The sequence below is a fragment of the Metopolophium dirhodum genome, chromosome 1 (genome assembly GCF_019925205.1).
Source record: "Metopolophium dirhodum isolate CAU chromosome 1, ASM1992520v1, whole genome shotgun sequence".
NCBI classification, from domain to species: domain Eukaryota; kingdom Metazoa; phylum Arthropoda; class Insecta; order Hemiptera; family Aphididae; genus Metopolophium; species Metopolophium dirhodum.
The window spans coordinates 47,958,392-47,983,406 of NC_083560.1; the positions used below are offsets into that span (position 1 = coordinate 47,958,392).

Below are 25,015 nucleotides of genomic sequence, written 5' to 3' on the forward strand. Positions count from 1 at the left end.
CAAATTTCAAATTTCAAATGCCTATAAATAAATCAAAAACATTCTAAATATTCATATGTATTATGTATAGTATAGTTATATATTTTATTAATCAATATGTTTATGTAATCCATTTAAATATTAACATTACGAGTTTATCATACTTCCAAATTCAGTGTATAATATAATGATGTACATTTTTTACAATATAAATTCTATAGTTTTACAAAATTTCAAAGCTTCAGAACAGAAATCAGTACGTATATACCTATCTAATGCCTATATTATTATGTGGATTGCATTTTTGCCAAAATAAATCCAGTGATTTTGCAAGTTAGTTGTATTAAAATAATGTTAGTTTTAACTTTTATTTTTCTCGACAGCCATAACTACCTATATAATTTTCTCTTATCAGATTTAATATTAAAATTTAATGCCCAGTACTATTAGCAAAAATCATCTTAAACTGCATGTAGTACAAAATATTATGCAAGTTTGTTTAAAAACGTGGCAATTGTTTTTTGCAATTTTCAAAACCCCGTTGAACAATGTATACACAATTTCCATTTTTTATTCTATTATATATTCATAATATACTTAAAGGAATAGAGAATTTACAGAATGGAAAATATATTTGTTAATAGTGTTTACAGGAAAAATATGTAGAACATGGTTTAGAATAACCAAATATTATTAGTTTATACACGGTTTTCCGTGAAATGGTGAAAACACTTAGGTTCATTTGAGTTCATGTTTTTTTGTTCAAAAATAATATTATAGTATACAGTAGGTAAACATGGTCAACAAATAAATTAAGATTAATGTTTATTTATAGATAATTTACTTTAAAAACTGTATTGTTTTATTTTTAAACAAACACATAGTTCGTATTTAGTTTTCAATTATTAATTGTTTAGGATATCATATTGACTTAATAGTATTTAAAATGAGCAAAAAATTACATGTTTCGGGTTAAAAATTTGGTTATATACCAAACTATACAAATTTCCCAAATATTTATTATATCCAGTCGAATGATTTCATTTAAGAAATACTCAAAAACTATATCTAAATAAGTAGGTACATTAAATTCACTCTATTGTTTACTTTACTACATAAATATGTTACTTTCCGAATAACAAATAGTTAAGTAAATTATTTTTTTGGAAAACGTAACTATACAAATTGCATTTCAATAACGAAATAAAAAAATGTAATTATATTCATACAGTTATACAGTCATAGAAATCTTATTAAACTAATTAGTAAATATCTATTTGGAACTTGGAACAATAATCTTTTCTTTTTAATAGTACTGAAATTAGAAAATTTATTATTGAAAATGTTTATATTTATATTTTTATTTTTAGTTATTTATGGAGGGAGTGCCTATGTATTAAGCATTCACTTGTAATAATAATATGTATCTTTTTTAACAATAAAATATTATTACATATTATAAAACTATTTAAATGACAAATATTGAACAATAGTAATTCAAATATTGCTTTCTTATTTTTTTGTTCACAAACTCTTTTATAATACTTGACTAATCAATACTTCTACGCATCTCATTTTCTATTGACCACAATGAAAGGGTAGATGTTTTATCTTGAGATCAGGTGGATCTTAAATAATTTTTAACGCGTCGAAGTACTGAAAAAGATCGTTCACCTCTCGCATTGGTGCAAGGCATACAATCAAACGCTACCATAATATATATATATATATAATTATCTGTATGACTGTATACATTTATAATATATTATTACATAAATGTCCATATTATTATACTATGGCATAATTTTATATACATAATATTATATAACGTGTAATAGTACATTGGTATAATAATACTGATTATTATTAGTTGTTTCTTAATTCCGAGTTTTCCACAATTTATGTTTTTTTTTTACTCTAAGATACAAAAAAAAAAAACAAAAAAAAATTAACCGCCCCAAAAAACTTCCACCCATGCCCCTTCCCCCCCCCCCCCTAATGCGCCACAGCTCATGAGAAACATTTTTTAACCAAGTAGTTGTTTAAAGTAATTAAGGCTATTAGACAAAAAAAATGTTTACCTAAATATACAAGCCGTTATAGGCAGTAGGCCTACCTAAAAAATACCTTTATGGCAGAAATACAATTTTAACATGATATTTCATAATTTAGAAATTTCAATAGAATTCACTTAAAATGAACAACTTTAAAGAGGAAAAATATGTACAATAGGTTGAAAATGATAATTCGCTATCCAAATACACGTGCTTTAGAAATTCGGTGTTTTGTATTTATGACAAAGAAACTTGCCTATAATATTAATAAATGACAAATATAAGTTACATTTTCTTGTGTTCTACACAATTACTATAGAACTGTTTACCTATTGGCTATATTATCAATATTTTAATTAAATACATCAAGATTCAACAACAATGTAAGTTAAAAATAAATATACTCAAATGTATAGTAAAAATTCATCAGCTTTTATCACATTATTTTTGTACAATATTACGAGTAACACAAATAACATAGGTAGCAAATAACTAAAGTTTTTTTATTTTTGTAACAAGAATATTATCCTACCTACTCGATTGTTGGCCGACCAAATAACGTTCTTTTCTTTGAAACCATGTTTTAGTTTTCCAGTAATCTACACCGTATAGTCTCTTTATAGTGCAACTCAGGTAGACCGCTTCCAGCAATTGTGTATACCTACATCATTTTTTTAATAACACATGTATAAATATTTATCTACGGAAAAATGGCCTTTTGAAAAATAATGTATACAAATATAAAATATCGTTAAATATAATACGTTCATAATACATACCTACTTGATTTACATAAAATAAATTATGGAACAACCATTAAAAATGTTCTATGGCGTCCCAAGTATATAACTTAATTGAGTACGTATAGCCACTGATCTAGTGAGTGACAGAAGATGACGTGTTAACAGCAACAAAAAAAAAGGACACAGTAGTCAACTGCTCTGCTGTAAAGTAGGTACCAATCGAGTGTTACATTGAGGAGTAAGCAGTCCATTGAGGAGTAAGTCGCTGTAATGTATTTATGTGTTAAATTTGAGTTAAATGATAAATAATTGAATACGAAAAACGATTCTGAACAAATATGTTTAAGTAAGTATACTTTTTAATATAGCTAGTATTTATATTGCTATTAAAGTAATTTATTTATTTAACTATACGTTATATGCAGTACCTAAGTGAAATTAATTTTTGGCAAAACATTTCATTTTAAAATGTCACGTTACCTAAAAGTTATAAGTACCTACCCCCAAGGCCTCAAATAATATTTATTAATTACAACAAACTAACTGAAACCGTTATTCGTTGTGACGTAATTATAATTTTGTCGAAATTTGAACTTGAAATGTCTATACAAATTATATGTATTTTTTTTTTTAGATTTTTGGTTACAGTGTGAACTAGGAGGTATCTAAGGGCCAATACCTAACTAATGATGAACTTTGTATTCAATTTTCAATCCTTATCTATAAAAATCGAACATTTTATAAATGATTAACTACAAAATTATGTAAATTAGTTGGCAATCGACATTTTCAACACAATGATAGCAAAGGAGCTGGCCATTTATAGCTAAGTTAGTAATTAATGAGGCTACCAGGTACCAACACTGCAACGACTGTTATTCTGTGCATTGTCTGATATTATTATTATTTTAGATTCTGAACGAAGCGAAAGAATGTATTGGTTTTAAAATGATGTGTGTTTTTTTTCTGTCTGTCGGCAAAATTTTGGATAGTAAGTATGCTTCGATTTTTGAGATCAGCATCTTTTCTGATAGAAAAGTGAACGTAGTTGTTACTTTTGGGAGGTTAAAATTGAAAATTTCAAGTATTTTTAGAAAGTGTCGAGAAAAACTACCGACAAATTACTTAAAACCGCTAAAAATGGGATTTTAATTTCTAATGATTTGGTTATCACCAATAGCAACGAGTAAAAATTAATAATATTATAAGGACTACGCTAACCACTTAGAATCGTTTTTCGTTTATAATGGTATTCAAATATAACACATCCATTACAACTATTGTACAGTAAAGTGGTACCCACTTGTCTAACTTTTTTTTTTTGTTGTTTTCTTGTCCGTGTATTATTTGGAACCAAAATTTTGTCTTTTTGTATTATTTTAAATTATTGATCAAAATAGCCCGAATTGGGCGTTAATTAATTAATAAGTAATAAGTAAATAAAATAATTTCCAAATGTTGTATACAGTAACTTTTGGGTCGATTGCGTACTGCTTAAAAATGAGTTTGACAACTGTCAAATTCTACACTCGCCTCCTCTCCAAAACGGCTGATTATCCCAATAGCTCAACTTCACTCCAACCATCTTCCAGGAAACCCACCTAGACGCCTCAAACCCAACTGGCCTAGAGACATACTCAATATTTGGTACATACATTTTAAGTAAATCACTCAAGCTCAGATGCTTCTAACGTGAAGAGCCTTTAAGTCTCTCACTGGTCTTTCTCATTAAATAGCTAAACATTTTTTACTTATTGTGTACCTTAGTACAGATTGTAAATTTTTTTTTAATAAACGATTTAAAAAAAAAATAGTTAAGTGTATTATCTGTGTTAATACGTTAGTGTTTTACAATATTTTAATTGTTAAGCAAGTTATGAGTATGTATAATAATACAATTTACAATACTCTTAACTCACGGTTAAAACCAAATGTCGTAAAAACAAAATATGTACAAACGCAGACAATTAATTTTTTTTAATCTTGTAGCGGTTACACCACTTACCAAAACAGTCCTTATAAGCATTACACAATCAACCAATCAGAACACGACATACAGGAAATAACAGTAGTCAGAGACTTTGGACCTCTCTGAACTACAGAAACAAGTAACAACCCGATGTATACGGTCATGAATAGGGGAAGTCAGGACAAAGATAATGAGACCCTCCCCATGGCCGTAACCCAGAAATCCAGCAAACAGCATCCAAATCAATACCGACGGGAAACACAAACAACACGGTGTCACACACGAGAATTTACTAGTCGGTACGGTACACTGATTATTTAACAGTCGTTTCCCAACTGAAAAACTACCTTCTTCAATCAACACAATTTCTTTAACTAAACCTTCAACACAGTACAAGTAACGAAGACAAGAAGGAAAGAAGAACCGCCAAAGCAAACGCGAACTATAAGTTGCCAACCGGATAACGGCGACGTTCAGCGACTACAACGCTGACAGGAACGACCACGACGATACCCGAAGATTCCTCGTACAAACCCTTCAGCAACACTGTCGGGCATCGCCTCACTATACGTTTGTACGAGGCAACGACAACGTGGAATAAATTGCGGATTTCGGTAACATTTACCGAAACGAACCCCGTACTCCACGCACGGACCGTGAGCAACCCATACAGGAATCGCCATACTACTATTATAAAAATATAACAAATAGTTCCAATTTTCAACCTAACAATAAAAAGTTGGTTCTGCTTTACGCAGTATTGCTATTTTTCACGGGGCCTGGACAGAAAAAACAAATCGAGCTCAATTCTTTTAAAATAATTAAAATGCATTCTGAAGTCTTATTTATTCACTAGAAATTATACTAGTAAATTAACATACAGCCTTAAATTATGACAACGGTGAAATCCCGTCTAAAGTCTAAAAGTAACAATATGACTATAGTTAATATTGTGGTAATTAATGAGAAAATGAGAAAATAAGAAAAACAATGACATAGTATGACCATGATTAGGTACTGACTTATGTCCGTCAAGTCGGCACTGGCACTTAGTGTTAACACCTCAAACCATACATTAATAATTTGCTACGAATCTGCTAAATTTTGCTACACCATTTTCAGTATTTGCTAGTAGGTAGCTTGTTTTTGTTACGGGTCGGAAACAAACATGACAGTGCTATTTTGACGGTAGCGCTGCCGGCATTTTCATAAATCGACTCAAAATTAGTATCCACAATTTGCTACGTTATTTTTATAATTTTCTACCTTCTGGTTTTTCTGGAAATCCAGAAAATGGAATATTTCTAGCACTGGCACATTCTCCAAAAATCACGAAATCGATATCAAAATTTTCCTATGAATTTGCTAAATTTTACTACGCTATTTTTAGATTTTTCTACATTCTTGTTTTTTCGGAATTCGGGGAAATAGAAAATTTCCCATCACCTGTGCATTGTTCAAATATCATGAATTGGTTAAATTTGTCATATAAATTTCAATCATTTTCAATATTTATTGAATTATTAACTAGTAATTGGTACTTATACTTTATACAATTTTGCCACATCCATCATTGTCTATGACCATGGAAATATGCCAATTACAATTTTCTCAAATGCTGATAATATACTATATTTATTTTATTTTGTGCTTCACACAATATTTTCTTATTGGTTATTCAGAGCACTGAATACTTGTGTAAATCCCATAGTCCCATAACAATCATCACTTATACATTTCATAGCTTATAGGTATAAGTACTGGATCGCAGTGCCTGGAATGCCTAAAATTCATACCTGAAGACTAACCAACTAACTCCAATGAAACCGCCAAAAAAGTAAAGTTTTATAGAATATGCCTATCGTCCTTAGGTTAAATATCTCAAAAGACAGTTCAAATATTGTTTCATAGAGATTTGAACTACTCAAAATACGTAAAAAATGAGCATTATACAATAGTTATTTATTTTATATAAATAAAAACTATACTTTTGTTCTTCAAGTAATACGGCTTATTGAAGCAGTTTACAGCAAATATACCTATGAGCTATAAAAATTGTAGAGAAAAATTTTTTTAACAATTGTAAGAAATCTGATTTTTGATATCGTATTCCAATCGTCCAACATCGCATAGTAAATTCACAAGTTTTTTATTTTACTTTTTATCGATTAATTATTAAATTAATTAATAAATATCCAAAATCAGGCTTCTTACGATTGTTAAAAAAGGTCTTCTCTACAGTATTTATAATAGGTAGTTTTGCTGTAACTGCTTCAACAAGCTGCATTACTTGAATAACGAAACCATGTTTTTATGCCTTATTATTTTGTTCAATCCCCTAAAACCTATCAAAATATTACTCTAAAATATAGCCGAAAATTCCTTTAGAAAGTATTTTCTGGCATGGAAATCATCTTTCATAATAAATGGGACAATGTAAAATATAATAAATGGAACAATCTAAAAGGAAAAACAGGATTATTAATTATGAATATTGTTCCTTATTATAATATATTCCTTTAATTTGATTATTGAACTCGTCGTATACCTGTCTAATTAAACACTGTATTTTACACAAATCTTAAAATTTAAACCACTATTGTAAAGTTGTTGAAAACAGCTAAAATATATAGGTGCAATTACATTAAAAATTAAGTAGGTAGAGTAATTTAAAATATGAATTGTAAAATGTATGAACAATAGAAAACATTAAAATTGTATGTATAATTATTACAGTATTTAATAAAAATATACGAAATTATGAAAAAGTAAAAAAGAAATAAAAAAAAGTGGACAAGTGAAAATTAAATTTGATAAATTTTGTCAAAATTTGAACTATAAATGCTTATGAACAAAACTGTGCCTATGAATGTTTAATATTTTTTAACTGCTATTTTAACGATATATCAGGAGCATTGCATTACATTTTCACGCTTTTTTACCCAACAAATACAATTTTATTGATATTTATAGAAAAAAAAAACTAAAAAAATTGAAAACTGACAATGTCCGTAAACAGCTCAAAATAAGTCAAAATATTCGAAAAATGTTATGGTATATAGAAAATATAAACATTCAGTCAAAATGTCATGTACCTACAGTCATTTGTTTTAGAGTTGCACCAAAAACTAAAATCGATTTTCTCGAAAACAGATTTTGCGTAAAAATTCCCGTTTTTCCTTAATTTTTCTTTTGTTTTTCACGTCGTTTTTGAAAACTAATAGGAAATTTTTACTCTTGACCCACCCCCCTCCTTCCCAAAGTACCAACTAGTTTACTTTCCTATCAGGAAAGATACTGTTGAAAATATCTAAGCATTATTACTGTCCTAAAAGGTGATGACAGACACAAAAATCATTTCATCTACGATCCGCCATTACTATCCAAAACAATGAGCCTACACTATATAATATACGTTACGCTCGTGATATTCATCGTGTAAGACGTAAGTAGATACCCTAACACTCAAACGATTTAATAAAATATAATCATTCAAAAAAGGTTTAAATTTATGCGGTGTGCATAAACAAAAGCGACTGTATGTTTTCTGCTACACGAGTAATATTATTGGCATATTATCTAAATCAAATCACTGTAGAAATATAAATTCCTGCACGTCGCACATTAATAATATTATTATTCTATTTCGAAATGAAAGTAGGCTGTGGAGTTGGTGTAATGATTATAATAATTTATACACTGACCCTCCAACATTTCCCTTGTACCTAATTGTTTTACGTGTTAACTCATATGTATTTTTTTTTTAATAATGTTATTATAGCAACACGTACATGTTAATTTTGCATTTTAAGTTACGTGTGATATTCTTATTGTACTTGAAAATGATGAAGGCTGTATTATTATAGTGAGTAGTCATCTCACACGAATATAAATGCATTATTCTGTGAAAAAAATCACAACATTTGCAATCATATAAATATCTTGTACCTACAGTGGCGTATACATAGCATCTGTATGAGAGAAGGGGACACTGAAAAGTATCTAACCAATGTATAAAACAAATTGTGTATTAAGGTATTTATAACAGTCTAAAACAAGATCATTATTAGGATGTAGATATGAATACTCTAAAAAAACAAGAAATACGCGCATTAAAAAAAATACAATATTTAATGAAATTAATAATATTGTAAAAAATGCTTTTAAAATTTGTTTATAAAATCATTTTTAGTAAAAAGGACTAACATGAAATATATTTATTGTACAACTTGAATGTCATAATTATGCATATTTTTGTTTTCTAAATTAAACGACTGATATATATATAATATTATTTATCTACCCACATAGTAATTTTGAATTTTACAGTGATCTCCTAAAATATTTTTGAATTAATATTATATAAGCAGTAGGTATAGACACGCAATATTCCATTAATATAAATACTTCACGTCTATGTTAATTATATTATTTAAATTCTTAATGTTGAACTAGGAATTTATCTAAGCGCATAGTAGTGCACCAGTTCATGTTTAAGTGGGGATTGATTTTACATAATATTCCAACGGTTTCAGTAGAAAATGATTTAGTATAACTCTAGAATTCGGCAATGTACAAAACTTACCTTAATATCACAATTCACAATAATTAACTAATTTTTTAAAAATATTATACATAATATATTTAATTACAGTGTTAAAATAAACCCGACAAATGTAAAAATACATTTCATTTATTTGAAGTATGCAATTAGCATATTATGTCATATAGGTACATATTAAAATTGTATTAATTTAACGTGATGATAATTATTTAATACATTAGATAACGGTAATAATTTAATTCAAAATATTTGGGAATAGGTTTGTTTTAAAACAAATAAATATTGCTGCCCATACATCAAAAGCCAATACCAAACCCAACAAAATTATACTCTTATTTGAATCCCATCCGACAGATTGTACTTTCCACTTCTTTTCTTTCGTTTCCAAATTAACGGCCACCAGTCCATTATTGTCTTCATCCAGTTTTGTAATTTGGTTCTCTATTATAGAGGAAGTAATGGCAGCGACGTCATGTGCCCGTGGCACCGTCCCCTGTTTAGACAAATCAACACATATAAGATACGAAAAAAAAAATGAAGATAGAGTTGTATTACTTGTATTTGACAGTGTAGAGACTAAGATTTCTATACTTATTATATTTTAATAATTGAGTGAGTTAATCCAAAAACAAATGTATTATGTATATGTATCAAATAGAGAATATTATTGTAAGTTATTGTAGCATTGTTATTGTTATAACTTAATATTATCAATATAGGTAAAAACTTATTTTCATATATGAAACATAATAATATACTTTAAAAGTTCTAAGTACTTACAAATAGAATTATTAAATTAAAACAAAATAATTATTATCGTTATTTTTTGTAAGTACCTATCATATTTCCCTAGGTGCGAATTTGAAATTAAAATGTCTACTACTGATATTTTATATTTTTAGAGATTTTGGTTAAAAATGGACTGACTGAGTAGACTACTTGAGAAACCTCGTATTATATTTCCAATCTAATTCGTAAAAAATTTGAAAATTTGATCAATTTTTAACTACAAAATCATTTGCACATTTTCTTCTTCAAATACTTATGCATGCCTATGTACCTATCTTTAATATTTTTAAATTTCTATAATAAAAACTCACGTGGAACTTTGTATAAAATTTTCAAACTTTTTTATCAAATAAAAAAAAACGTATATTATATAGGCTCTTTGTTTTGGATAGTAATAGCGGATATAAGCTGGATGAATATTAATGATTTTTGTGCCTGTCATGACCTTTTAGGACAGTAATAATGCTTAGATTTTCTTCAACAGTATCTTTCCTGATAGGAAAATAATCTAGTTGGTACTTTTGGGGGGTCAAAAGTAAACATTTCCTACAAGTTTTCAAAAGCGACGTGAAAAACAAAAGAAAAATTAAGGAAAAATGGGAATTTTTACGCAAAAACTGTTTTCGAGAAAATCGATTTTAGTTTTTGGTGCAACTCTAAAACAAATGACTCTAGGTACATGAAATTTTGACTGAATGTATATATTTTCTATATACCATAACACTTTCCGAATATTTTGACTTATTTTGAGCTGTTAACGGACATTTTCAGTTTCCATTTTTTTTTTAGTTTTTTTTCTATAAATATCAATAACATTTTATCTGTTGGGTAAAAAAGATTGAAAATTTAATAGAAGGCTTATAAGTTATTTTTTCAAAGGCAGATAAAAATAAATAAAAATCCATATTCACAATTTTTTTTTTATAAGCATTTAAAGTTCAAATTAAATAAAATTATTTTGAGTTAGAAATTCATAAAAAATTTTATTTTTAAATCTTAAATTTGATGTAATACAAGATTCCTCATAAGTTTGTCTACCTTTATCAAAAAAAAAAATGTCTACAAGAAAATTAAATTAAATTTTTATAAGGGTTTGAAATTAATATTTTTACAACATTTGATATTCACTCGATTTCTCATGTAATGATTTTCTTATTTTGTTGTAATTAAAAAACGAATGACTTCAGATACTTAAAAATTTCACTGAATGTTTATATAAGCATTTTCTATACACCATAACATTTTCCAAATATTTTGACCTATTTTAAGCTGTTTACGAACATTGTCAGTTTTCAATTTTTTTAGTTTTTTTTTCTATAAATATCAATAAAATGTTATTTTTTGGGCAAAAAATCGTGAAAATTTAATGCAAGGCTCCTGATATAATGTTACAATAGCAGTTAAAAAATATTGTTGTAAAAACATTAGCTTCACCAATACGGGTTAAAAATTTATAAAATGTTCAACTATATTTCAAATATACTTGGTAATATCATAGGCTGACTGACCATTTTCGCTCAGAATCGTTTTTCTTATACAATGATATTTTATCATTGAATTCAAATTTAACACCATCCATTACAGTGACTCACTTGTCACCTACTGTACAGCAGAGCGACAACCACTTACCCACTTTTTTCTTGTTAATGGTAGAAAAACTACAAAATATTTTTCAAATTTTCTGCGATTTTTACTAAAATATCAAAATTCTAACTTCAAACTCGCATAAAAAATTATTGTGATTTTACAGTCAACTTCTATTTTTTAATTACATTAATAACAGTTTATGATGAACTTCGTAATCAACTTTCAAATTGTTTGACCAAATGAAAAATTATGTAATGACAATAATTGAAAATTAACGTAAAAAAATAAAATTTCGTTATTGCTATAAACAGCTTTAGGGTCGTTTTTAAAAAATTTTACCGTATATAGAAAATTGTCATATAAACATTTGGTGTAATGTTGAGTTTTTGATTTTAGTTACATTAACAAAAAAGGTGGGTAAGTGGATGACGCTCTGCTGTATAGTAGGCTACAAGTGAGTCACTGAAATGGATGGTGTTAAATTTTAATTCAATGATAAAATATTATTGTATAAGAAAAACGATTCTGATCGAAAATGGTCAGTCAGCCTATGATATTACCAAGTATATTTGATGATATTATTGAGAATGAAGTAATTTATATACAACCTATTAAACCTATTACTCGCGTGAAACCTTGTTTTAAATTTTCGATCCTTAGCTATAAAAGTTGAACATTTTATAAATTTTTAACTACAAGATAATTTTTACATTTTAAATTTGATAAATATTGTAAAAATTCGAACTAAAGTGTAATGCTTATAAAAAAAAATTGTGCCTATGTATTATTAATATTTTTCAACTGCTATTATAACGATTTATCAGGTAACTTGCATTAATTGTTCACGCTTTTTTACCCAATAAATAAAATTTTATTGATATTTATAGAAAAAAAACTAAACAAATTGAAAACTAACAATGTCCGTAAACAGCTCAAAATAGGTCAAACTATTTGGAAAATGTTATGGTGTATAGAAAATGCTTATATAAACATTCAGTCAAAATTTCATGTACTTAGAGTCATTTGTTTTAGAGTTGCACCAAAAACCAAAATCGATTTTCTCGAAAACAGATTTTGCGTAAAAATTCCCGTTTTTCCTTAATTTTTCTTTTGTTTTTCACGTCGCTTTTGAAAACTACTGGGACATTTTTACTTTTGCCTCCTTAAAATACCAACTAGATTCACTTTCCCATCAGAAAAGTTACTGTTGAAGAAAATCCAAGCACTTTTACTGTCCTAAAAAGTGATGACAGACACACAAAAAAAAAAAAACACACATCATTGTAAAATCAATACATTCATCGCTTTGCTCAGAATCTAAAACGTTAGGTTTTTTGCAGTAGAATCTTTTATTAAGAATATCGCTTCATCATTTTATACGGGAATTATTTTTTAAGAAGTGTATGGTTAGAATTAAGACAATGATGGAGGAACCTAGTTAATTTACAGAGGGTAAAATATTTTCTAAGGTTATTTGTATTATTATTATTTACTTAAGTTCTATGGCACTTTCTGAATATTAAAATAGTAGTATGTATGATGTATTCGAATGTATTTGAATGTTTTAGTGAAAATACATCATTTTTTCTAGTAGTCAGAAATGTCCTATTTACATTATTATAATATTTTATAATCAATAGTTTATACAAACAAGTTATTCGTTATATGAAAATTATAACGGTAGTTGGCACTTATATTTTCCAAATTTGACCCAAAGTGCAAAACAAGTTTTTCTTAAGATATTCATACTAATTAACAAACTTTAAAGTACCTAACGGGTTATCAAACGATTGAAATAACTATTTAATTATTATTTTTTGTTAAATTGTAATATAACAACTAACTAAGTTGCAATAATTTGATAAAACAGAAAAAAATAATTTAAAATAATATGATGTATGAAAATAAAAATCTGATAAATAGTTACCTACTGAATATTTGCCAATGATAATATTATAATGTATAATAATTTATAGTTAATATCTATAAATTATAGTATACGATTGTAATTTAGACGTTAAAGTAAAAGTGTATCTATTGTAATATAGGCAATATTATGATGTATAGCCGTATAGGTAATGTATTCTTCTTCAGAAATTAAAAACCTCGATGAATTGATGTATATTCGTAATAAACCTACTATCCTGAGCGGATGAATGGAGATTATTTTTATTATTTATACGCACGTTATCTTTATCATTCACCTTATCTGATTTCTGAGGGCCATCTTCAAATGCATTATTAATGTACCCGTCTTGCGTCGTCAGTGGAGCTCCATCAGAAATTATAATCACACTTTTAGAGAGTTGATTTGGATCTACCTCAATCTGTAATATAAATAAGATGGAATTTAACTTTGAATGACCAGTGAGCGGTCGATAATAATAATTTAATAATTTATTATCTGCAATATTATGATGAAAAAACATTAGTCTTAATTCTAAAATCTCTGCTTTATACGTTATTTATACGTCATTGTGACATAGCTGTAAGTCGTGCAGCTAGGACCAAATTTTGAATTAGGGGGGGGGGTTAATGTAGCCCTCGTATTTTTTTCTTTATAACTATGTGGACAATTACCCCACAGCCTACACTCAAGCCCGGATTAAGATAATTTTAGGCTCAGGGCCAAATAATAAAAATATATCCATTACCATGGTATAATATTATAGGAAACGTACTATCCACCATGGTCTAACACCAGTACACCACTATTGTTCGATATCCATTATGGGTCCGAAACCATGCCATCCCCCCTTAATCTGGGCTTGCCTACACCCTTCTCTACCATGTTGGTATATTTTCAAATGGCTTATAATAATTATAAATTTACATCAATATATATCCAGTATAATTCGCCTAGCATGCACAGTTCACACCTCCGTTTTTTCTTTTGATGTATAAGTATTCAAATTCTGACTATTGGAATTTTCAATTATACTTAAGAACCCTATTTAGGATGTACCTTTAAATCAGCTTAATAATTTACAACTATAGGTAAGTGGTTTCGCCACAGGGCAGTCCTCCTTAAATGATAAAACAGATCAGTGCATTAGCCAAATTTAAGAAGAAGTCTTGCAACATACGTACGTCGCCTTATTAACGAAAACAAATTTTGTGACTAATTATTGTGCAATATTTATTTGGTGAGTGGGGGAGAGTTAAGACGTAGCGAGTTCCGTAAATAAATTAGTAAGTATCTTGGAAAAACAGTTATGTTAAACTACCTATACTCTGTCTCACGAAAGAACGGGACCGTTTCGCATTTGTAGACTGATTCCGGATTCGATTGGTGAGTGGACAACCATGTGATCACACTTACAAAGGATAGTTGGTGGAGGAGGCGTGGCAGCGAACGTATATTGGTCGGCCGCCGGTTCCGTTCTCTCGTGAGACAGACTAGGAGTTAAAGTATTAAAGACGTAAGTACCTACAGCAATTAATTTTAATATACCTAGGTATTTATATATTTTTTTTTTTAATTTTTAGACCTATAATATATAATTACGTATGTGGCATTGTGGCTGTATGTCGTGTGTTAAGCTTTAAAAAAGGTAAAATTATTTATTCTTTTGATAATATAACAGATTTTTTACCCAATCAAGGATATCAAAAATAACTTTTCACTTTACATTTAAATACATTTTCTATAGGCATTATTAACTTGACTTATGGAGTATAATAGATAGAGAATAATATTTTTGAGGGAATGACATATCAATTTGTCTAAATATTGTCTTAAAACAATTTAAATATAATTTAAATTTACTAAATTGTTTTGTTTATTTTGAAAGTCGAATACAAAGTCAAATAACAATAAAATATAAAATCGATATGTCTTTATCCCTCAAAAATATTATTCTCCATCTTTTTTTTTTATGGGGGATTTTACTCTAAGATTACTTAAAAACATGGAAAAAATAATTCTGCGTTAATGCGTTTTGTCTATATGTTGCACGTGGTACAGATAGAGATAACAAATAGTGCGCTGACATCCTCTTAAACAGTTTGGTTAACTTGCCCATCCTTGACATTTTTAACCAAATGTTGGAAAGTACGTACCACTCAATAAAAAAAAGGTGGGTAAGTGGATGTCGCTCTGCTGACAGTAGGTTACAAGTGGGTCACTGTAATGGATGGTGTTAAATTTGAATTCAATGATATAATTGTATAAGAAAAACGATTCTGAGCGAAAATGGTCAGTCAGCCTATGATATTACCAAGTATATTTGATAATATTATTGTGAATAAAGTAATTTATATATAACCTATTTACGCGAAACCTTGTGTTAAATTTTCAATCCTTAGCTATAAAAGTTGAACATTTTATACATTTTTAACTAAAAAATAATTACTAAATTATAAATTGTTAAATTTTGTCAAAATTTGAACTTTGAATGCTTATAAAAAAAAATTGTGCGTATGTATTTTTAATATTTTTCAACTGCTATTAGAACGATATATCAGAAGCCTTTTATTAAATTTTCACGATTTTTACCCAACAAATAAAATTGTATTGATATTTATAGAAAAAAAAACTAAAAAAAAAGAAAACTGACAATTTCCGTAAACAGCTCAAAAAGAGTCAAATTATTTTCGAAATTGTATGGTGTATAGAAAATGCTAATATAAACATTCAGTGAAATTTTCAAGTATCTGCTGTCATACGTTTTTTAATTACAACAAAATAAGAAATCGTTACATAAGAAATCCAGTGAATATCAAATGTTGTAAAAATATGAATTTCAAACGCTCATAAAAATTTAATTTGACTTTCTTGTAGACATTTTTTTTTTTTGATAATGGTAGACACACTTATGAGTAATCTTATATTACATTTTCAAATCTTAGATTTAAAAAGAAAAATTTTTATGAATTCTGAACTCGAAATAATTTGCTAATTTTCGTAATTTTTCCGTATTTTGTCAAGATTTGAACTTTAAATGCTTATAAATAAAAACTGTGACCAAGGATTTTTAATTTTTTTCATCTGCCTTCGAAACAATAACCTAGGAGCCTTTTATTAAATTTTCAAGCTTTTTTAACGAACAAAATGGAAAAAAAATGGAAACTGAAAATGTCCGTAAACAGAATAAAATAAGTCAAAATATTTGAAAAATGTTATGGTGTATAGAAAATGCTTTTATAAACATTCAGGCAAAATTACATGTACCTACGATCATTTGTTTTAGAGTTGCACCAAAAACCAAAATCAATTTTCTCGAAAACAGATTTTGCGTAAAAATTCCCGTTTTTCCTTAGTTTTTCTTTTGTTTTTCACGTCGCTTTTGAATACTACTGATTTTTACTTTTGACACCCTAAAGTACCAACTAAATTCACTTTCCTATCAGAAAAGTTACTGTTGAAGAAAATCCAAGCACTTTTATTATCCTAAAAGGTGACGACAGACACAAAAAAAAAAAATAAAAAATAAAAAAAACACACATCATTGTAAAATCAATAGATTCGTCGCGTCGCTCAGAATCTAAAAAACCTAACTATACTAAATAAAAATGACAACCATTTTTTTATATAATATATCTTAAAAGATTTAATAATAGTTCGTGATTTATAAATAATAATAAATATATTTTATTGTTTTATAATATAATTATTTATTATATTTATTTTTTTACATTTTTATATACATATTTTTGCCTATATTAATTGAATTTTTTTCTTGGTAGGCTGCCTAAACGAACTAATAAATTATTAGATCAAAAACATTTGTCTGCATAAAATAAAGTAAGTTTCCCGTAATACATCTATTTGTCCCTAACTAATTAAGTCTAAAATCTTATGACAACGTATTTTATTTTCAGTTAACTAAGAAAATTAAATGGGTAATTTTAAACTGAAAATTCACATTATTGACAGCTCTAGTATAAGTCCAAAATATTATTCAACCTAAAGTGGTATACTAAATAACAATAAAAAATGTTGATATTTAAACCTTAAATATGCTTATTAATGTTGAAAATGAAATTAATTATTTAGATCAACTGTAAATCATGTAGGTATTAAATCAATCCTTAAAAATGTGCTGATAATATATTTTCCCTTATAATTTGAAAAAATTAAACACAGTAAACTGCGGAGAACGTATTCAAAGTACCTATACAATCATACATTAAGTATAAAATTAGTTTTATTTTTCTTTTAAAAATGTATTCAATACCTAAACTTGGGGTGCAGCATCAAAGAAACACCCATACGTTTTATACGATTTATACGTCTAATGCATATGACTTAAATATACCATATTTTATTGCAATAGTACCCCCCCCCCCCCCCCACAATATAATTTTATCACGTTAAGGTATATTAAAATGTCAGCGTCCTTACGGTGATCTATAATCAATCCATATACCCTCACGCTGTCATATTATTGTGTTTGATAACAATAATAATATAGGCTATGTGCAATAACTTTGTAAATTTGAGCCATACTACCTATAAATTATAATGTTTTCGTTAAGGATATTTTTTAAATTTGTTTTGTCGTAGAGTTCGTCAATTTTTTAAAGTGCATTCAGTGTCAATTGATAAATAAAAAAAATATAAAATTATGAATAATGTTATCTCTAATCTAAATTAATTTATATATCTATTGTCTATACCACATTGAATTACATTTTAATAATACGATACAATTTCAACATTGCTTAGGAATCAATAACATTTTGTTCGAAAAATTGACTATATAATTAATTTAAACCATAATAACACAATATTTCAAAAATATTCGACTAGATGTTATAACTTAAATTTACAGACATAAGGATACCTATACTATAAGTACAAAAAATTTAATTTATATAATATTATATGTAGAAATATATTTCCTATATTAATATCTAAAAATTACAATTAATATTATATAATTATTTAATTAAATGTATGTAAATGTGTGAAAGCAATATAGGTATCAGTAGTACCTGTTTATAGACCTAAAAATATTTTCAATTTCGTACAAATCGATACATTTTGTTATTTACTCTTTAAGCCTTTGTAATCATTTGCCGAGCGTGATGTTATACGTTTAAAGACAAGCAATAAATAAAATACCTAGAGAATTTATCATTGTGACAGGTGCAATAATTCTAGATGTTTAAAAACACTTTAAATAGGTACACTTTTAATCGTAATTTAAAGCATGTTACGTAACTGGCCAATGGGAAAGAGTATTACTCTAAATACGAATACGATTATTTTTATTATTATTACTAGGAAGAAGTCATAGCTATTTTCCATATTTTAACTTCATGAATATAATATCGGTACAGGGTGATATACCAATACCATTATTCATCACCTGCCTGTATTAGATTTTTGGAATTTTTAAATGAAGGTACTTATAAGGAGTAAGGACCAAATTAATCCCAAATACTAAGAATTTTTATGAAATTTAAAGAGCGCCTTATAGCAAAAGAAACTTATTTTTTCAAACGATATATTTTGGAAATTTGGTTCATTATTTAACATTTATTTAACAATTATTCTAAAAATTCTAATTTTTTAAGGAATGTTTAATTGAAAAGGATAGGAAGGGGTGCACCTTCCTAACCGTTTCAAGAATTTGAAATATCAAATCAACCATTTAGGTTATAAGAAATACAAATAAGTAGAGTTAGAATTTCATTTGTCCACAAATGATAATTATTCAATTTATAGAAATAAAATTATATTATAACATATAATTGACAAATTTGATCGTACCTTATCGCATGATTCTTCTTTTAAGCTATTTGAATCATTAAATCCTTTGTTCACGTAACACTCGTCATTCATTGTGGCTTTTCCCATAACATAAGCTGTTGAAGTGCCTTGATCCGATAGCCCATTTCCATCGTTCTGATGATCATCATAGAAACGGAGCTCTTTCACATCCTAAAAGTTGAAAAGCCTATTAAATTACTAGAACTTATATAAATAACCATGTGTATATTATATAGGTATACCAGCGAGATATTTTAAATGAGATGTTATAGTTAAAAAAATTTAAAAATATAAATTCTAGTATAATATTTTATAGTATCTCAAATATTATATAAATTTGATGAAAGTGATAGTTTATATTTTTTAAGACCTCCTACAAATTTTGTTACCAATTTTAGTTCAAGTTGTTAAGCTTTTAACTTAAAACACCATGTAATACTTTATGTTATATTAGACAACCTCTATACTTCAGTATATTATAAAGGTATAATATATTTTATGTGTAATATATTGCAATGTCTCACGATATGTAGAGTTCACAATTATAAATATTTACCATTTTATATTATTACTTAAGCTATAAAAATAAGTAACTATTTAAGTAAAGAACTTTATGAAAGACGATATACTAGAAAACTGATCATATTGTAACACATAAGAACGTATTTCATTATTTTGTCTATCTGAACTTATAAGTGGTTATTTTATCAGATTAAAGCGATTAATTTAAGTGTTATATTATAAGAATTATTTAAGTACCTATTTTTCATATTAGCTATCATTGTACCTATATTATAATCTAATAGGTTACCTATTGACTGATATAATGCACTTATACTCTTTAATGTAGGTAGTTGTCGGTAAAATGGCATTTATAAGGTTGTTGGTGATCATTTAATTAAATATAATTGTAATCTTTTCTTTATAATACTATAGTCAAATATTAACAACAATTATTTTAACTGGTTTATATCGTAATCAAAATAGATATGATATAAAAATAATAAGTAGGTATAAAAACGTGTTGTGAGTGTAACTGTGTAAGGAAAATAGTTCTTAACTATTATTATGTATAAACATCAGGTATCATATAAGACGTATACAAGGAAATATCATTAAGAGCGGATGAGATTTGAACGATGAAGAAAAATATTTGTAATTGTTACACATAATATAGGTATATAAAATATATATTATATTTTAAACTACCTATATATTATTATGTAAGTAATATAATTTATTAATTTTTAACATAAAATAATATTTTTCGTACAAAAACAAATACTATAACAATTCATAAACATTTATTTTTTAATTTTTATTTATATATTCAGCCAAAACAATAATAACAATTAAATAATTACAATAAATTACATTAGTACTAGCTGATACGAATACTAACTGAGCTATAAGCCCGTATCTGGTATACGGAGTTCAACGATATTACAATTCGTTTAAAGTAAAATACTTATACAAATAAAAATATGATATAATTAAATAAACATAACATGATAAAAGAAACTTTAGAAACAAAAACTTACATCAGCATTACATAATATTATTACAGGTACATATTTATATATTATACGATATTATGTTTAGACATATTGACTTCTTATGATTTTATTGATACACACATTATCATCAAGATCAGTCACTATTTTATTTATTGCTTTTTTTACTTGATTTTTATTAATTATATTAATTATATCATTGGTATTATTGAATTGACTTTCACATAAACTTTTTATTAGACTCTTTACTTCGTTATTTAAATAGAACTAGTTAGTAAAGTATATGACGATTTAATGTATTTTCCTGTTCTTCTGTCTATTATTTTTATAGCATTGAGTGTATGGTTCTGTATGGATTCAACTAAAAATTGCCTAAGGTATAGAGTTTATATAATATATTAAAAACAATATAGGGCCAAACATTTAGTAAAAACATGTTCCAACATACATTTGCGCTGCTGGCGTGAACTTGGCAGTGCAAAATTGGAAATTGGCCCCCTGGTGAAAATAATGTCCAACAAAATTTGTAAGTTATCCAACAATGTCCAACAATCCACCAACAAATTTGTTAAATTGATTGGATCGATGTCCTCTAATGTTGCGCTGCCAAGTTCACAAGGGTTTAAAAATACCATTAGAAGAAAAAAAAGTTCTTGAATATAATAAATTATTCAAATACTTTACAAGACCGACTTATAGTAAAATAATTTGCTTAAATATACCGATATTCAAAAAGTGGGCAAGTGGTTGTCACTCACCTGTACAGTAAGTTACAAGTGTGTCACTGTAATGGATGGTGTTAAATTTGAATTCAATGATATAATATCATTGTATAAGAAAAACACGTTTCTGAGCGAAGACGGCCAGTCTCCTATATAATATTTCTAAGTATACCTATTTATTATTTGATGATATAATTGTGAATAAAGTAATTTATATATAACCTATTTACGTGAAAGCCTTTATTAAATTTTCAATTCTTATATATAAAAGTTGAACATTTTATACATTTTTCACTAAAAAATAATTATTTAATTTTAAATTTGAGGAATCTATTGTATTACATTTTCAAAACTTAGAATTAAATTGAAAAATTTTTATGAATTCTTAACACAAAATAATTTGATAATTTTCGTGATTATTCCGTATTTTGTCAAGATTTAAATTTAAAATACTTATAAAAAAAACTGAGACTCAGGATTTTTAATTTATTTTATCTGTCTTTGAAACAATATATTTTTAATATTTTTCAAATGTCATTGTAACAATTTAGACAATATAGTATGGAGCCTTTTTATAGAAAAAAAAACTAACGAAATTGGAAACTGAAAATGTCCGTAAACTGTTCAAAACAAATGAAATTATTTTGAAAATATTATCGTGTATAGAAAATGTCAGTATAAACACCCAGTAAAAATCGCATGTATCTACGGTCATTTGTTTTAGAGTTAACTACATACAGTCAATTCATGAATATTAACTACTTATGAGGAACCTTGTATGAAATGTTCAATTATTTTCGTCCAGCAAAAATGTTTTAATCGATATTGATAAAAAAAAAAATTGTTAGTTGAAATGTCTATAAATATCACCAAAAAATGAAAAATAATTGATCAATTTAAAACATGTTTATTATAAAATGATAAAGTAAACATTTGGTAAAAATTTCAAGTATATACGTGGTTTTTCGATTTTAAATTACAACAAGACCTTAAAGAAAATCGTTGAATGAGATGTAAAACATACGGGTGAATATCTAATGTCAAAAACTTCAAACCCTCATAAAAAAATGGTTGGGACTTTGATACAATGCAATTATTAATTGTGTCTAATATATTATTAGTAAAAATATTTATTGCTGTTTTAGTATTATTGGTTTCAAATAATCCAGTTCATTGAATACAGGATAATAATCTAACTGCCTTATTGTAATCGATATATGATATTTAATTTAAATAATCATCTATGTGTTTGTTATTTGCTTGGGAATTTATTAAACTACCTATAATTTTATAATGATCTATTATACTAGTCTTAATTACTGCAGAAATGAGATTAACATTTCTACTAAATATGTGGTCAATACAAGAATTAGTGTCATAACCCACTTTAGTATGCGTACAGATTTGAGAAGAAAAACCGTTTGACGATAGTATATTTAAATAGTTTTCTAAGCACTTTGATGAGCCGTTTATCAAACACCAAAATTAATTAAATAGAAATAGTATTTATTTGTTATTGGTTGCTATATATTGGTTCTTCGGCAGATTAGTTAAATTTGGTTTTTTTATTCATCGGATTTTAGTACGGTTATGTTAGGTTAGGATTATGTATTAATTGATTATATTAATCCACCATACTATATAAAAATAAACTTGGTATAACTTTGATACTTAAGAGTTATGATACACTTACGTACAAACAGCACTTCATCGAACAATATTAATATTGACTGCGCTTGCCCAAACTGGAGCAACGTAAAATAATTTGATCTCTTCCACTGAATTTTGTAGTCTACTTTTTTATTGATCAAGACCATGCGTGAGGCACATGTCTTCTTTGCTACGGTCTCGACGTGTGCCCCGTAAGAGAGTAAGGTGTCCAGAATGACACCGAGATACCTGATGTGGTTACTCAGAGCGAAAGATGTCTGCCTATACTGAGTCAAGAAGGGATAGATGCCCACCTCCTCATTAGCATGACTGTTTCCGTCTTGCGGTGAGACAGCTGATCCACCTATCAACGCTGGTATGGGCTAGATGCCCTGGTCCTCTATAAGCTGGTTCGTTTTGGCTTCGACTGGTCACATATATCTGAAAGGTACGATTTTTCTCCCGTGTAAGTGCGATGGTAGATCATTAGTTTGTTGGTATAGTCACAAATTGCAAACATAGCAAGGATATCGTTTCTCTCATATGTACCTTTTCCAATATCTCGTCAGACTGCAGCTTTGATAAAACGATTTGTCACATAATATATAGCACGTGTATATTTCTCTCCTATATGCGTCCGCTTATTATGTGCCGTCAAATGGTAGGTATGATTGATCGACTTATCACACACGGCTGTGAGCTATTTAAAACACACTTATACATATATTGTATACATATTTATACATATTGTATAAATTGTATTGTACATGCGGTTATAAGATATATTTGATAAATTATTCAATACATGGGGCCTCGTGAGCCCTCCTAACATCTGGAGAAAGGAAACAGCATAATTTAAATGTTTTTTCCTATCTGATATCATTATCCAGCAATTATAAGAATGGAGAATCATCTAGAATTTAACATAACTTATATAAGCTTTATTTCTCTTATTTTTACGGTGTTACATTGCTTTGGAATGTTTTAAGCGTTCAGTAATTGTACATGTATCATGTACTTATATCTAGTAAGGAACTTTATTATATTATTTATTATTATATATCTATTATTTAAAATGGGTACAAGTTGTTTCTTAGGTGATAGTGTTTTGAAAAAAACTCGCAATCAATATGTTATATTATTGGAATTTTAGTAAAATACATTAGTAAAATTATAATTTTGGACACCATGAAAAAAGGATTTATTGTACTGCAGTTGATTAAATATATAATAGCGGATATAGCGGTTATAGATCCTAACATTTTGAATGATGAAAACAAAGAGCTAATATCCCACGGAGAATTATTTGATATCCAGAAATATCCATTCATGGTGTACTTTGAATCAACAATATTCGCTGAAAATACCATCAGTGTGTGCACCGGGTCGTTGATTTTACCACTATTTGTATTAACCGCTGCTCATTGCACACACAAAGCTTATAAATATGATATAGTGGTAATAAATATTTCTAATATTATGCAATAAATATACATTCTTTGTAATTATAACTAGTTATTATAATAGTCCTGTTCTTCTGTTGTCGTCGTTGTAGGTGTACCGATATATTAATACGCGTAGAAAGTCTATGAGATATGTTAAAAACATATATCAACACGAATCATATGATCATTATGCAGGAAACAATGATATCAGTTTATTGAGGGTAAGTCTGCACGTTCAATCAGGAATATTAGAAAGTCCTAGTTAAATATTTACCTGGG

General features: G+C 27.4%; 1 protein-coding gene across 2 annotated transcripts; it reads right to left on the minus strand.

Annotated features, from left to right (window-relative positions):
• Window positions 1–9,422: 9,422 nt before the first annotated feature.
• On the minus strand, window positions 9,423–20,101 carry LOC132936654 (uncharacterized). Of its 2 annotated transcripts, none has more exons than XM_061003411.1 (4): window positions 19,962–20,101; window positions 19,406–19,576; window positions 13,890–14,012; window positions 9,423–9,802 (listed from the first exon to the last, which is right to left on the minus strand). In XM_061003411.1, exons 1-4 carry the CDS (start codon window positions 19,962–19,964, stop codon window positions 9,545–9,547), a joined length of 555 nt encoding a protein of 184 aa, XP_060859394.1. In that variant the 5' UTR covers window positions 19,965–20,101; the 3' UTR covers window positions 9,423–9,544. The 2 variants fall into 2 exon arrangements, with proteins under 2 accessions (XP_060859394.1, XP_060859393.1); XM_061003410.1 differs by having other exon boundaries at window positions 13,872–14,012.
• Between the last annotated feature and the right edge of the window lie 4,914 nt (window positions 20,102–25,015).